At 35.5% G+C, this 15,710-nt stretch overlaps 1 protein-coding gene across 3 annotated transcripts in view; it reads left to right on the forward strand.

Annotated features, from left to right (window-relative positions):
- LOC136847480 (transmembrane protein 8B-like) overlaps positions 1 to 15,710 on the forward strand; it is a 910,690-nt gene that overhangs the window by 771,724 nt on the left and 123,256 nt on the right. For all 3 annotated transcript variants that reach the window (XM_067119223.1, XM_067119225.1, XM_067119224.1), the window contains exon 11: positions 8,722 to 8,937. In XM_067119223.1, coding sequence (XP_066975324.1) covers positions 8,722 to 8,937 — 216 coding nt within the window. The remainder of the gene's footprint in view (positions 1 to 8,721; positions 8,938 to 15,710) is intronic.

The raw sequence follows: 15,710 nt of genomic DNA on the forward strand, positions 1-15,710 counted from the left end.
TTTGTAATTAGCGCTATTATAAGACGCTAAGATAGGGCGGATAGGAACGTTATCTTTGTGGGCCTTTGGTAGGCCGTACATAGAACCATAGGATGACCCTGAGCTGTATAGGGACTGATAAGTGTTCTCAGTGATGATGCCACGGTCTTTTAGGCTTTTCAGAAATCGATTAATACGGTCTTCTATTTTAAACAATGTTGAAAATTCAGGACTTCCCAACCTCTGGAACCTTGCATTATCATTTAAAACTGTTTCCACTTTAGTAATATAATCATCCTTATTTAGAATAACAACTCCTTTACCTTTATCTGGACGGGTAATAATAATGTCCTTGTTTTTTGCAAGAGATTTGAGAATATTCATATCTTCCTTTTTAAAAAATGGAGCCCAGTGCGTACGCAATTTAGAATAAGTTTTATGTGCTAGGCCTTGAAGTTTGGATCGAAAGTTAGGAACATCAAGGTTGAGGTCAAGGTTGATCAATCTAGAAAACAGAAACTCCAGACTGCCAAAGAACTGCACAAATGAAGGTCTGTAACAAGGTAAAGCAAAATCCAAACCAAGAGAGAGGAGGAATTCCTCTCGTTTCGACAGGAGTAATTGGAAAAATTTAACACTGTTTTATTGTCATGATTAAATTTTGGAACAGAAACACCTATTTTGTGTAGTTTTTCTCTCGTGAACCTCTTGGACATGGAAAACAAAGGAATTGATACATTTATTAAAGAGATAAGTGAAGATGTAACGGTCAAGGTTAGACAATTTGTTAATAACACTTTGAAGGAGAGTATGGTTAGTGGCGGACAACTTATGAATAATATTTTGTTTACAAAGAAATCTCCATATTCAGGAGAGTAACAATGGAATCGGCATAGAATTGAGTGTTATACAAGGATTTCTTATATAATTTAAATTTAACAAAATTTGGTGTTACTTGGTTAAGGACACAAAATTGTAAAAATTCCAGGTCACATTCTGCCTTCCAAAAAACTTCGGAAGGCAGAATGTGACCTGGAATTTTCAACATTGTTTAAAATAGAAGACCGTATTAATCGATTTCTGAAAAGCCTAAAAGACCGTGGCATCATCACTGAGAACACTTATCAGTCCCTATACAGCTCAGGGTCATCCTATGGTTCTATGTAATGGCCTACCAAAGGCCCACAAAGATAACGTTCCTATCCGCCCTATCTTAGCGTCTTATAATAGCGCTAATTACAAACTAGCAAAATATCTAGCTCCCATGCTTGCCCCTTGGCCGAAAAATTTTTACAGCCTTAAGAATTCATATGAGTTCAAAAATACTATTCTTGCTCAGGACTCGGATCTTGTTATGGTAAGCTTCGATGTCGAGTCTTTATTTACGAATGTACCTGTACAACAGACCATTGATATTATTTTACATGTTTTTTCCTATGGATAAGTCTCGTTTTAATGGGTTCTGCAAGAACGATTTCAAGAAACTTTAGATCTAGCGGTGCGGGACACCGTTTTTTGTTTTTAATGGTTGTTCTTACTCGCAAATTGAGGGTATGGCTATGGGCTCTCCACTTGACCCATCTTCGCCGGTATCTTCATGTGCTCGCTGGAAGAGCACATGCTTGATACTTGTCCCCTTAGTTACCATCCACTATTTTATAAGCGGTATGTGGACGACACATTTGCACTTTTAGAAGTCAGTTTGACGCCGAGAGGTTTTTAGCTTTCATTAATTCATTTCATCCTAATATTAAATTTACGATCGAACACGAGACTAACAACCAATTGCATTTTTTAGATATTTTAATAATACGATCCTATCAAGGCTTCTCTACTTCTGTTTTCAGAAAAAAGACATTTACTGGTCTTGGTACAAATTTTTATAGTTTTTGTTCTTTTGATTTTAAGATTAATTCAGTACTAACCATGCTTCACCGAGCCTTTGCATTATCCTCTAGTTGGCAAGCTTTCCACAATGAAATCACGTCCCTGCAAAAATACTTTAACAACAACTGCTTTCCCACCCACTTGTTCTTTAAACATGTCTCCAAATTTTTAAATAATATTTTTGTTCCACGTCATCCTACCCCTCGCGTTCCTAAACTACCTTTCTATTCCAGTCTTCCTTTATTCACGACACTATCTTTTATAAAGAACCCGATCTCTAATATCCTGTCACCTCCCTGCCGTGAAAATCAAAATTATACCCACAAACCCACTGAATATCGGTAGCCTTTTCAGCTTCAAAGACCGTTTGGATCCTTTAATGACCTCTTGTGTTATTTATAAGTTTACTTGTCCTCGATGTAATCGAGGAACCTATATTGATCGACACATAGGTTACTTAGAGTCCGAATCGACAGTCATAGAGCTGTCAGCTGTAGAACTGGCACTAAACTTTCAAATCCCGAATTTTCCAACATAAGGGATCATGCCGAGAAATGCAAACATTCTATTCAGTACAAGGACTTTAAGGTTTTGGGCAGAGCCTCTAATCACAAACTTTTAGCAATTAATGAATCATTGTTTATTAAAAAACTGGTCCCCACACTGAACACCCATGCCACGTCTACACCTCTTTATCTCTCGTGAACTGTTTACGTTTTTGGTCAGTCCTTCCTCTGCCTCCATACTCAACGGTTGGTCCTTATTCATATTTTTAACTTCGCTTGTTTTAATGTAATTTATATTGTGTATTTTAATATTTGTCACTTAATTTTATTGTACTAATTAGGTATTATTACTTGTAGCTTGAAAATGATGCCTGCTGGTTGGCCTCGAAACGTTGCAATTGAATAAATATGACTTTCTTGACCTGTTGGTGTGCTTCCCCTGCCTTCATTATATTACTGAGTTTTGAGAAACCTCCGCCTGTTGAATATATATATATATATTCGTTTATTTTAGATATTTCTTATATGAAATTCCTTTTATTTTTTTTAGTTTCTTATGTAATTTTATTACAGTGTCAATAGCATAGATGTTGTGGTGCCAGTATTAGTAACCATAAGTCAGTCAGTCAAAGATGAACCCTATTCATAATGAACAAGCTCACAGGGACCATTTAATTTAAATTCAAGCTTCCAAAAAAATATGGTGTTTATTTTAAAAGAGTGACAAAAGCTAATAGGAAATACGGAAAGTAGAGGTTAGTTATTAAAAAGAAAAAATAACTTAACAAATTGATAAATAGATTAGATGTTAGTAAATTATTAAAATGTAAAGAGAATTGTTGTAGGGTAGTAATGCCTTGTATATATGCTTGAACTTTCTAGGTTCCAGTTGCACATTCACAGGAAGACTGTTCCACAGTCCAACTGTGTGAGGAATAAAGGACCTCTGGAACTGAGAAGTTCCACAGCAAGGCACAATTAATGCATATTGGTACTGCTCTTCAGCAAATCTGGTTGCTCTCGGCAGAAAAGGGGATCAGGGATTAATTGTGAATGTGAAAGATCTCTGTTAAAATACAACATATGAAAAATTGACAAACAAGAGACTGTCTGTCAGTGGTCCAAGTCATAACTGGTTATGTTGGGAAACAGAAACCTACCACTACGAATCACTGTCTAAAAGAGATAAGTCTTTGGAAGAAGCAGACATTCACATTGAAGACAGTATTCTAGTAAAAGGAGGACAAATGACCTAAAACTGGTTGCGTTGGTTTTATCACTGTTCTAAATATATGAGGCCCTAATTACAATATGTAACTTCTGTGTGGCATTTGCTGGCATTTTCATTAGTTGTTTCTCAAAAGTAGGATGTGTGTCAAAAGTTACACCAAATATAGTTAAAGCTTTAGACTCATTCAGCAGTCCCATCTACTTCAAGGGTAGGATGGGGTGAAAAATCCCATCAAGAACAACGCGCTGCTGCCTACCTGTAAGGAAACCTTGAAGTAATCCTAAAACATATCCACTCACTCCAAGATTGTAAAGGTTATAAATAAATACATTTACTTAACCAGAGGCAGCACTAAAATCTGTTGGAATTACTCTACACACAAAACCGTCATACTTGTGCAAATGGTATGTCAATCTATAAGGGCATTGCAGGTAACTGACTGCTTCCTACATGCATATTGACTATTAGCTAACATCCTTTAGAGTCCACATACTTATATAGTGGCTTAAGAATAAGTTTTTCAACAACCTGGGTGAATAGAAATTGGCCTGAAGGTATTGCTGCCTGCTGATATGTGACTCTTTGGAACAGGCACTGTGTTATTAAGCTTGCGCTCATCCATGGATACTATGTTGACACAAAAATCTATAGAATCTACTGATCTTTGGAGACAGCACACTAGAAACATTTTTAAAAACAAAGGGAAGAAACCATCAGGATCCTGTCCATCCCAGCTATTAAGATTATCCAGAATGTTCTTAACATCCCTTGAGTTTATTGAAAATTTTGTAAGAATAGATTCAGGATGACAGGCATCAGGGAGAGGGACATTCTCAGCCAATTGCTTAGCTTCAAAAGCTTCATGAATCAGTCCAGCCTTTTCCTTAGGGAAAATGACCAATGTACCGTCATCTGTTTTAGGGAAAATGACCAATCTACCATCCTCTGTTAGCCTGACGCAAAGCTAGAGGATGCTTATTTGGTCCATCACAGTTGAGGCTTAGTTCCTTCAAGTGTTCTCTTTAAGGAATCATTGTAATTTCTCTCAGCTATATGGTAAATTCTATTTGCAGCATGGCAAGACTCAACAAAAATGGTGTAATTTTCATGTGAACAATTTTGTCCCCATGCATTGAATTTTTTTCTGTTTGTCATGGAAAGCTTGTCTACATGTACTGTATCATCAAACCATGGCTGGTCATTTGACCTAATCTTGATGACCTTAGGGACATACAGAAATAACCATCAACATTTTATTTTACTTCATCTGATATAGCATCTGATATATTAAGTGCTTGACAAGCTTCAACAATGTGATCCCAATTGGTTCTAGATTTCAGCTAAACTGTTTTTCCATTGGTGACATTAGGAATACCTGTATACTGACTGACAGATATGTCCATCTTAGTGGCACAATAATCGGAAGCCTAAATTCTCACAGACCTTGGAATTGATGATAGCTGGAACATATGTGAATATGAGGTCTAATCTATTACCAGTAATATGCGTGGGTTCCTCAGTTAGCTGGACAAAACTGGAGGATTCACAAAACTCAAGAGCTGACTGGCATGTTGATCTTTGGAATTTGAAGCAAGTCACTCGCTGTGCTTTGCATTGCAGTCTCCACAAATAACAAGGAAAGCTTTTGGGTCCGGTGACTGAGCCATACTAATCCTCACCAAGTGACAGTCATATATCGAATCGTCGATATTTGGGTTGCTGTAAACAGCAAATATGTATACATTGTAGAACTTACCAAAAATCTTTAAACAAAGAATTTCACAGCAATTACACTCTTAAGTTTTTATGACAATATATAGGTTGTCCAGACTTAGTGTATACAGCCATACCTTGCACATGTGCGATGTTACGACAATAAATAAAATTAGGGCCATCAAACCCTAAGATTAAAAATTCAACCTTTGCCCTATTACTACTGTACTTACAAGTGTCGCAGATAAAAATATTAGATCGTAGTTACGGGCACAACTCTGGAGATCAAGAAAATTTGACCTTGAGCCCCAAATATTTGAGTAAAGTACTCTGCAATTTTTCTAATGGTAATGAATACATTTGGAATTTCATTTTCATTTGCAAAGATTTGTCACTTTCATTGAATACATTTGGAATTTCATTTTCTTTTGCAAAGATTTGTCACTTTCATTGAATACATTTGTAATTTCATTTTCATTTGCCTTGCGAAATCTGATGGTATTAATAAATAAAGCTCTAAGGTCAACCAATAAATCATCATGAGTCATTTTTCCTTAATAGGTATGCTTGATAATCTGTTGTACAAGAGTTTCAAAACATAGCTGTAAATCAGATTTAGAAAAGGAGGGAATTAAACAATGGTCCAAACCAAAACTTAGCAACCACTTTTGTCTTTTGGAAAATGGTTGTTTCGGGAGGTTGGTGACAACATTATCGCTGCAAACTGTAGGTGGCTTGTGAAATGCACCAAGCTTATATAATTTTTGTGCATGACTTATACAGACTTGATATTTATACAAATCTACGTTTTTATAGATACAATACAGAACATGATTAACGTCTAAAAAACAGAGTACTTTTTACATTCTCTTAGGCACGCATTAGCTTCTTTTTAAGGTGATGAGTATCCTTTCTTCTCTGGTCAAGTTCATGACAGATCAAGAAATTTTGCCAGTCTTTGTAGAACCTTTTCCTCTGAAGAGACTCCTTGCGCAATTTGAATCTGAAGAATTTCAGGGTGACACCGTACATCATGCATCTTTCGAGAAAAAGTACGTCCACCCTACCCTTCTCCCATTTTTTCAGTGCTAACTCCATTGTCTAACAAGAGGCCACACATTTCGGCCATAGCGCCTGGTAATAACTTGAGAAGTACCCTAGGTAGCAGGAAATCTCAGCTTTAATATAAATCGAAGGGTGAGGATGAGCCAAAGCATCTTCTAATTTAAAATTTTTATTTGTGCTGCAGTTGCAATCTTAAAACAATGTTTCAAACATTACTTTGTTAATTTCCAAGTCCTAAAAAAGAAAAATTGACAAAATATTATTGAGTATACATATATAAAACATTGACAATAAAAATTCAAATGTTATAAAACACTAATATTAAAACTTCAAAGGGAAGCTGGACGAATCCACATTTAGAGCAGGTTTTAATTTTCTTATATACAAGGATTCTGCTAATCTAACTCCATTTTCAAGTATGCATACCTCTGAATATGATTTTAAAATCTTCGACATTTACATTAATATTGCAGACCTCATAGCAGTGGTCCCTTGTGGATGAGTACAAAGGCTTTGCCAATGGTGTTCCAGTTCTACAGCTAACCCCCTTATGATCATGGAATCTGAAATACAGAGTTTTAATAGATGAGCCAGTGTGCAATGGATGGCACTGTGGACATACACATTTGTGTGTTTTGTCATTCAAGAATGGCATTTTGAAATTGAATTTCATCTTTTTAGGACCAAATAGTTTTAGAGATTGAGTGTACATTCCATTTAAAAAGACTTAATTTGTTAAAGAAAAGCCATTATCATTAAAATTTTTTTAAAAACAACAGTTCTTTATGGATTAATCTATATGTACTAGTGAGACTAAAAGCTCAATAAAATAAAGTATTAAAAGTGTTAAGTTTAAAAGTCATATCAAGCACTGAGAAAATTCACCCCCTAGACTGGTAAATGTTGGTTGCTCAACATTCTGCATCTTCCTGAATTCCACTGGACTGAAAAGTATCTAGTCTAAGGTCAGTTGAATGAAAGGGGACTGGTTCCTCCCCTTCCTCCTCCCCCCCTGCTCTGTATGTGCTGTTCATCCAGATGCAGGTGAGGTACACAATGGAGATTCTTCCATATGATTTTAATTTGTATTCTAGAGATGTGACTCTGGTGGTGTTTTAATTACCTGGGGTCACTAGGGTAAGCAAAATATGAAACTATGTAAGTTACATCTAAATGGTTTCACACTTGTAATTCAGAAGATCTAATATCATACTAGATGGTAAATGTTGAGTTTCAGGATTCATCCATCAATCTGTATAGTTCAGGCTGTACTCACAGCTCTATCAGTGGGTTTCTAGCCATGTATTTTATACATTTTTCTTCAACACCAGCACACCCTTCATACATGCAAAATGACCAAATCTTTGCAGAAAAAGAAGACAGTGGAAAATGGTGTGAGGTAAACCATACAAACCAAAAGTAAAAAACTATCACAGCTCCATATCCATTTAAACAAGAGGGTAGGCGTTTGATTGAGCATTGTCTTCTTGGGGGGTATCTAGAGTAAGGTTACAAAAAGTCAAGCTGGCACAGGGCCCTGTCAGTATCGAAATCATGCCAAGCTTTATGTGTGGTACTGCAGTCATCCTTCCCCTGCTCACATAAATGACTGGGAACCTCATATATATGGGAGAACACTTGTCTTGTTCTTCGACATTACATCCCATGGAAGGAATGGGTTTTCATATAAAAGATGAAGGTTTTAATCCTTGTAGGTTCATGAACAAATGGTAAAAAGAAACACTGACTAAATTTAAGCAAGTGAGTTGACATTTACCTGCCACTAGTTAACCACCCTGTTACCAAGCTCCATATAAAAGACTTCAGGTATGTATATATAAAAAATACAAATTATCCTGACTTTTTACATATATACACTGAACCCCAGATTCATGTAGATGGGTGTCTTGTGTAGTAAGTTTGTTTATTACAAGAAATATTTTGTAAGAAGGAAACTGAAACCAGCATTGATGGATGAGGTCTTTATTTTAACGCAGCAAAGGAAATTTACAGGCCAAAAAATACAGTAAGTCACTTTTCGAAAAACTAAAAAGGTAGGCTAATTTCAAGTAAGGGACTCCTGACACAGTAGCAAAGGTACTTTATTTGAAAGTTCTATTTCTAAAAATGACTGTGGCTTTGTTCCATGATTATGCATTTTTGTCTTTATGTTTCCCCGTTGGAAAGCTAAAAATTTAGTTTTAACATTTGTGTTTTTAATTTTGGAGATTGTTGGTAGGTATTATATAATATCAGGCGCATAATTACTGCCTTCTTTTGTATTAAATGCTATGCATTTATAGTTTGTCAGTTATATTTACTAATTTTTAAATGTTTTAGGTTTGCAAAGCTGGATGGGAAGGCTGGGGATGTGAAAATGGTGGTGATGCAAAAGGTTGGACCACGGTATTGACAGGGGTTTGTTTGCTGACTGTCAGCAATATTTTCTTTTTGCCCCCGGCCATCATTGCAGTTCGCAGACGTCTCTTCTCACAAGCGCTTTTGTTCATTGCCACTATGATTGCATCTGTATTCTATCATACCTGTGATAATGAAGTAAGCTTGCATTTTTGTTTTGTTAGTGAAGTGTTGATTGTGCATGCAGTTGAAAGAGCCAAACTTTTATATATTGCAAGAACTTTGGAATAGAATGATTAAGAGTCTAAGTAAATCATGAGATCATGATTATGGGTTGGAATAAAAATGTCTTGTTGTGAAAACATTGTTTGTCATTACAAAGCCATTAAACATATACGTATAGCCCAAATATCATTTAGGAGTAAGGGTGAAGCAAATGAACCCTTTAAGATAAAGGCAGATGTAGCTGCAAGTTCATTCCCAGGAGAACAGTGACGGAGTTTGCAAAAACTCTCAATTCAGAGGCGGAAGATGAATGAACTGATCTCTTCCCTCGGACAGTACAAGGTCTAGTGCTATAATAAGACCCAACAACTACAACTCAAGGGGTTTTTGAACAATATCTTGAATGTTAGCCAGGTACAAATTATAATTGAAGGCCAGGGAATAATAGAGGGTTTGAGCCACATGTCCATTAATCTTCAGTTAAACTGTGAAGCAAGGTTCTATTGAGACTTACACATAAATTCATGAAACAACTTGTCATGGTCAATGAGAGACAGACTTCTTAGATACAGCCTGGTCCTTAATACTTGGATGCAAGAACAAGCTGGAAGAAGGTTGAAGGGTTCTACTCGATGAAGGTACAACTACAAAGCTCTCATATGACAGTGAACATTGTCCCTGAGCAGAAAAGGGCAAGTTGGCAAAATTATCTCAAACAGTACCGTTGCTTCTAAAAGATTTAGTTTTGGCTACAAACTGTGGGATAAGCAAGAACTTTGCTGAGGACCAGTAGCTCAAATGTGACAGCCTGGAAGGGCATGGAGCTCTCTGCCATGCTTAGATGAGTTCAAGTTGATCAGAAACGTACAGTACAGTAGTCTTAATGTTAAATCAAAAAGTGAGCATCTGACAGAGGCTCTCAAGGGAGCTTGGTAAGGCTGTTCAGAACCAAGGTAAAGAGGTGTCATAGAAACTCGAGGAAAAGATGTGCCAAGATGACAGGTCAGAAATGTTCACGTTATTGCCAAGCTATGCTGAAGACTGAAGATAAACCAGAGCAATAGCCTTTCACCTGTTAATGTTACTTTAGTATAGTTCAGGCAATGCCAAAATGTCAGATTTTGTGGTAAAATTTATAACAGTAAGAAACCATGCATTTTGATGCTTGTGTATGTACAGTATACTCTTAGAGTTTTACCATTATGGTAATTTATATACTGTTGAAGGTTAAAATATTATTAAAAGAAAACAACTACTATCACTGTACTGGCGGTGTCCTTGTTTAAAAGAGTATCCATTAGTATAAAAGCAGTTACAGCTGACACAGGAAGATCATCATACTATTTATAATACTGCATATAATCAGTGGAAATTAAAGAGTCCCAAGCATAACCAGATTCACTTTTGCAAAATTCAAAAACCTTTATGCCAAATTGCATTTGCCTTTGGGGTATGCACTATATCAGAGTTTCTTGGCTTTTATCTCAAAGTAAGTCAGTTTCATTTACTGTAAAATATTATCATGAGAAGCTCTCAGAAATATTTTATGCGGCCTTCTTTATTTGAAACTATAAATTTCATGCCAGGATGTCAGTAGAAAACTTTACCAATCTCCTAGCAGAGAGGTAATGTTATCATCATTGCAATTGCTTTCATAATATGAGGATTCTGAATTGGTTGATTCTGCAGAGTTGCTAAACTCATGAAAGTCACTATAATCCTGATCATATAAAAAAGTTATCAGACTCCTCATCCATATTCACTTCTGAAGCAACAGCCATAGTTGATGCTTTAAATCTTGCATCTGATAAATTTAAATCCACAGTAATATACAGTGACTCAAGGAGTGGTTTAGAAGTCCTAAAGAAGTTTAACCCTACCCATCCCTTAATTCAAAAGGCTCAGGAATGGCTTTTTTATCTTTCTGTTCGCCACAAATCAGTAAAGTTTTGTTGGAATCTTGGGCTCACTGGTCTAGAAGGGAACGAACTGGCTGATAGTAAAGCAAAGGATGCTGCATGATGTGATTTCTCAACTAACAGGGTGCCACATTTGGATATGCGTCCAGTCATCAGGCGATACATTCGTACACAATGGCAGCAGAGATGGACTTCCCCCATTTTATCCACAAATAGGAAGTAAAGAAACATTAGAAAAAGTATCGATTTTTGGTGTTCGGGTTTTAATCGTAACAGAAGATTTGAGATCATCCTAACACGGCTTAGGATTTGTCATACCCGCTTCACTCATAGCTATATTTTGGAGGGAGCCAGTGCCCCAGTTTGTGCTCACCGTGGTGGTCAGCTATCCATTGAACACGTGTTGGTGCACTGTCCTAATTTAATTTCCTTAGGGCAAAGTACTTACTAACTGGGAAGACTATTTTAGAAATTTTAAATGATGACTTTGAGGTAGATAACCTTATGGGTTTTCTGAAAGAATCTGGTTGTTTTAATGAGATATAATTTCAGTATAATTAATAAGGATTTTAGTCATGTTTATTCTTATACTAAGTATATACTTTAAATATAAAAGTTTAATATATACTTATTTTTTGTTGGTTCTATCTAATATTATTCTTCATTTCTTACGTTCGTATTTTAACACTAAATATTACTAGTGTATCATCATTCACCTATTCATTATTAATCATATCATTAATTTATATATTTTACCTTCATTATGGTGCTGAATAATCCTGATGGGTTCTGGCACTTGGTCCTCAAGACCTAAATTTCATAATCAGTCGATCAGTCAATCAAGAATTTCATCTATAACTCTCTGAGCAAAAGTAGATCAACTCTTTAGAGCTCCCATTGTAATTAAAGACCAACACAAGAAAAAAATAATCCTTATTATTTTCAAATTTCATGAAGCACCAACTCTGCCAGGATTTACTTCTGTATAGAGCTGCCAGACAGTATTTGCCTATAAGAGAAAAGCTGCCAGATAGTGCTGTTAGCTCATCTTAACAGTAAGTGCGAATGCCTATGCAAGCATAGTGGAAAGAAAACAGGAATCATTTTATGTTGATTGGGACAGTAAACAGGTTAGTTAGTCAAGAGAATGACCTTTTGGCATTTAAAGTTTGCAAAAAGTCAGCTGAGTTGGGAAGAGAGGCCTTGAGGAAATGGGAACCCTATTCATCATACCAAGCCATGTATTAAAACCTCTTGAAACTACTTTACCTGATACACGGTTGTAGTAAAGGATCTGTAGTAGAGGTGTTGGCGATAGTGTGATTTCTGCTTTTGTAGAACAAGCACTAAAGGAAGGTTATTATTGAGATCAGTAAAAAAGATAAAGAAACGTAAGCAACAGTAAAAAAAAAAAAGATAAAGAAACCTAAGCAACATTCAGACTAGGAAGGAATTTTGTGAGTTCTGACAGAGTTAGTTGTGTCTTTTTTCCCTCTTTTCCACTGTTGCTAAAATTTATTAGACCTGATAAATAGGAAAAGATATCATAGCTGGGAATGAGTTTATATCCGAAGCTAAATAGTGAGAACTGTGGTAGGACCACCAACTTCCCAGTAATGTTCAGACCTGAGAGTTATCAGATTGATAGCTCAAAGTAGAACTATTCTTTAGGGCTAGACCATGGATTCCAGGGGGGTCTGGTTCTAGGGATAGGACTCTCGGCATTCTATCCGGTTTGCCCATAACATGATTAGGGTGGGGAGGATTGTATTCTTGAAATACTCTCAGTCCTAGCAAGCGGGTTTGGCTTACACTTGGGCCACTCTAATCATGTTGTGCCATCCCCTATGGGGTAGGTTAGTGATGTGGACATTTGGGAGTCAGTTCTCACTTGTGTCATTGGTGGAAGAACAAACCCCATGAAAGGCTGATGATATTTTTTTAAGGTTTTCAGGTTGACAACGACAGGAACCTCCTCTGACCTCTCTCTGGAAAAATCAGAAAAAAATACGAACGTAATTACTGTACACTGGAGCCCTATGCTCCAGTGAAAAACGAACCAAAAAAAAAAAAAAAAACAAATATCTTGACCCAACCTTGACTCACTTCGACTCCCTCTTTGGGAGTGGAAGTTGGTCAAGATTCCTGACCCTAGAAACAGAGAAAACAATATCAGCATTGAAATTAGAAAACTTCCTCTTGAATCGACATTCAACTACTGAAATGTCATTCAGACAAGTAAATGAACAGATGTGGTTGATAGAAACCACTACAAGAAATCAATCAGAAAATTATTTAAATATAAAATATATTGACAATGTAAAAGTACATATTAAAAAACATGACAATATGAACAGTGTGCAGGGTACCATAGTACTCCCTGATAATGATGAACCAGTAGAAAAGAAAATATTGCTAGATTCCCTTAAAAAAAGGTACAACAATGTAAAAGATTGCGAAGTATACAACATAGTTAGTAGACGGAGTAATGAAAAAACACTAAGAATAGCAAAGATAAAATTTGAAGGCCATGAATTACCCTTGAAAACAAAAATCTTGGGCCAAAGCAGAGAATGGAGACCGTATGTTCCAAAACCACTACAGTGCCAAAGCTGTAGTATGTAGGGACATACAAGGAAAAATTGCCGTAATACAGCTGTATGTGCATACTGTGGATCTGACAAACATGCCACACAGTGGAGGTGTGGTGAACCAAAATGAGTGAACTGTGGACAGAATCACCATCCAAGATCTAAGGAGTGTATGTATTATATATACAATACAGAATTAAAATTACTTCAGGAAAGGACAGGAATGCCTATATAAGAGGCCAAATTAGAATTAAAGGTTAGAGGAATGCAAGATCCCGCTAAGAAACGAACTTTTTCTTCAGTAATAAGATCAAACAATGAAACAAAAATAGAAATAAATAAGTGTAACAAGACCCTGATAGAACAATCTCAAAGAAAAATAACCACTTTGCAAGGAGAAACTAATATAGCAAAGGACCAAGAAATGTATACAAATCTTTGCTCAGATTCATTTGAGATATTAAGAGAAATGGAATCACCACAAGACAATACAAGCACCACAGAAATATTAGAAGATAGTTATGAAGACTTAGAAACTAAAGAAAAAAAGAGACCTTTAGAGAGAACTCCACCCAAGACCAACAAAAAACCAACTATTATTAGAGATACATCCATTAAAATAAAGGCGGGAGACCCCAAGAAAGAACATAAACCAAAAAATAAGAATATACCTTTGTCTCCTAATGTAATAATAAAACCAGTGGAAACATATACCCAGAACATCAAAGAAATAGTAGAGGAACAAACCATTGACAAGAATGATTATGTGATGGGAGAAGAGATTACTCCATTGCCAACAATAGTTGCAGCAAGAGTAAATGAAAAAACGACACATGAAAATACGTGGATGTAATGAATGTTTCACTGAACTGTGCAACAAAAACGAAAGCATAACAAAGGACAGTTTAACAAACACTATACAAAATTTTATAAGATACAGAAATAAAGAAACTACTAGTTTGGGCACTCACGAAAATGGCTGTATGTGCATTGGACACATAATGTCTTATAAAGAAAAACAAATAAATATTGTAAATAGGATTTTAGAAAAAATGCCAATTGATGATCTACAAAAAGAAAATAACACTTGAACACACTAACGTTATACTTTCGATAATTATATTATACAATGGAACGTAAATGGTCTACAGACCAGATTACATTTGGGAGAAATACAACGATTACTAAAGGAATATGAGCCAATGATAATATGTTAACAACATGTCAACAAAACAATATTGACAATAGGTAAATATACCATAGTATCTGCATCTAGAGAAGAAGAAGGAAATTTAGGTACTGCTATATATGTACATAACAAAGTATGTTATGACAGAATACCTGTAAATTTTACTGATTTGCAAGTATCAAGTATTAAAATACGAATAAGAAACGATAATTACATAATTTATAACTTATATAACCAACCTAATAAAAGTTACGACATTGATAAACTTAAAGATTTACTTAACAATACCAAAGAACCTACATTAATAGTAGGTGATTTTAACGCTCACAACCCAATATGATACTGTCACTGTTCAAACTCAAATAGAACAGGTAGTAAAATAGAAGAATTCATGGATTCAAACGACATGTGCTGTATAAATGATGACGAAATTAGCACATATTTTTCAAAAGCACATGGAAAATTTTCTTCAGTAGACTTAACTTTATGTACAACAAGCATAGTTGAAAGATTGGATTGGAGTACAGTGGATGACTTGCACACCAGTGATCATTTCCCAATATTAATTTCCTTATTGCAAAATAATCCTGCAAAACATGTCCCTCACTATAACATTTATAAAGCAGATTGGGAGCGATATGAAATGTACACTAAAAATATCCCACCATTTGAATATTTAAAAGACCATAATGAAACTAATAAATTTCTTGTTGATTTCATTAAAAATGCTGCTGATAAAGCAATACCAAAGTCAAAACCCCATCCAACAAAACACAAAGTTCCCTGGTGGTCTGATGAGTTAACAGAATTAATAAATATAAAACACTCAAGAGGGAGACGATTAGATAATTTGAATAGAAAGTTCAATAAAATTAATAAAAAATTACTGATATTAGAAAGAACTTTACAAAAAATGACCGTATTATTACTAGAAATTGATACATTAAAACCTGTATACAACAAAATATCTGCAAAATTTAAAAAAGAAGTAATTCAAGGAAGAATCATTTCATGGAGGAAATACGTATCAGATCTCTCTAATAATAC

This window comes from Macrobrachium rosenbergii, chromosome 16 (assembly GCF_040412425.1).
Source record: "Macrobrachium rosenbergii isolate ZJJX-2024 chromosome 16, ASM4041242v1, whole genome shotgun sequence".
Lineage (NCBI taxonomy): Eukaryota > Metazoa > Arthropoda > Malacostraca > Decapoda > Palaemonidae > Macrobrachium > Macrobrachium rosenbergii.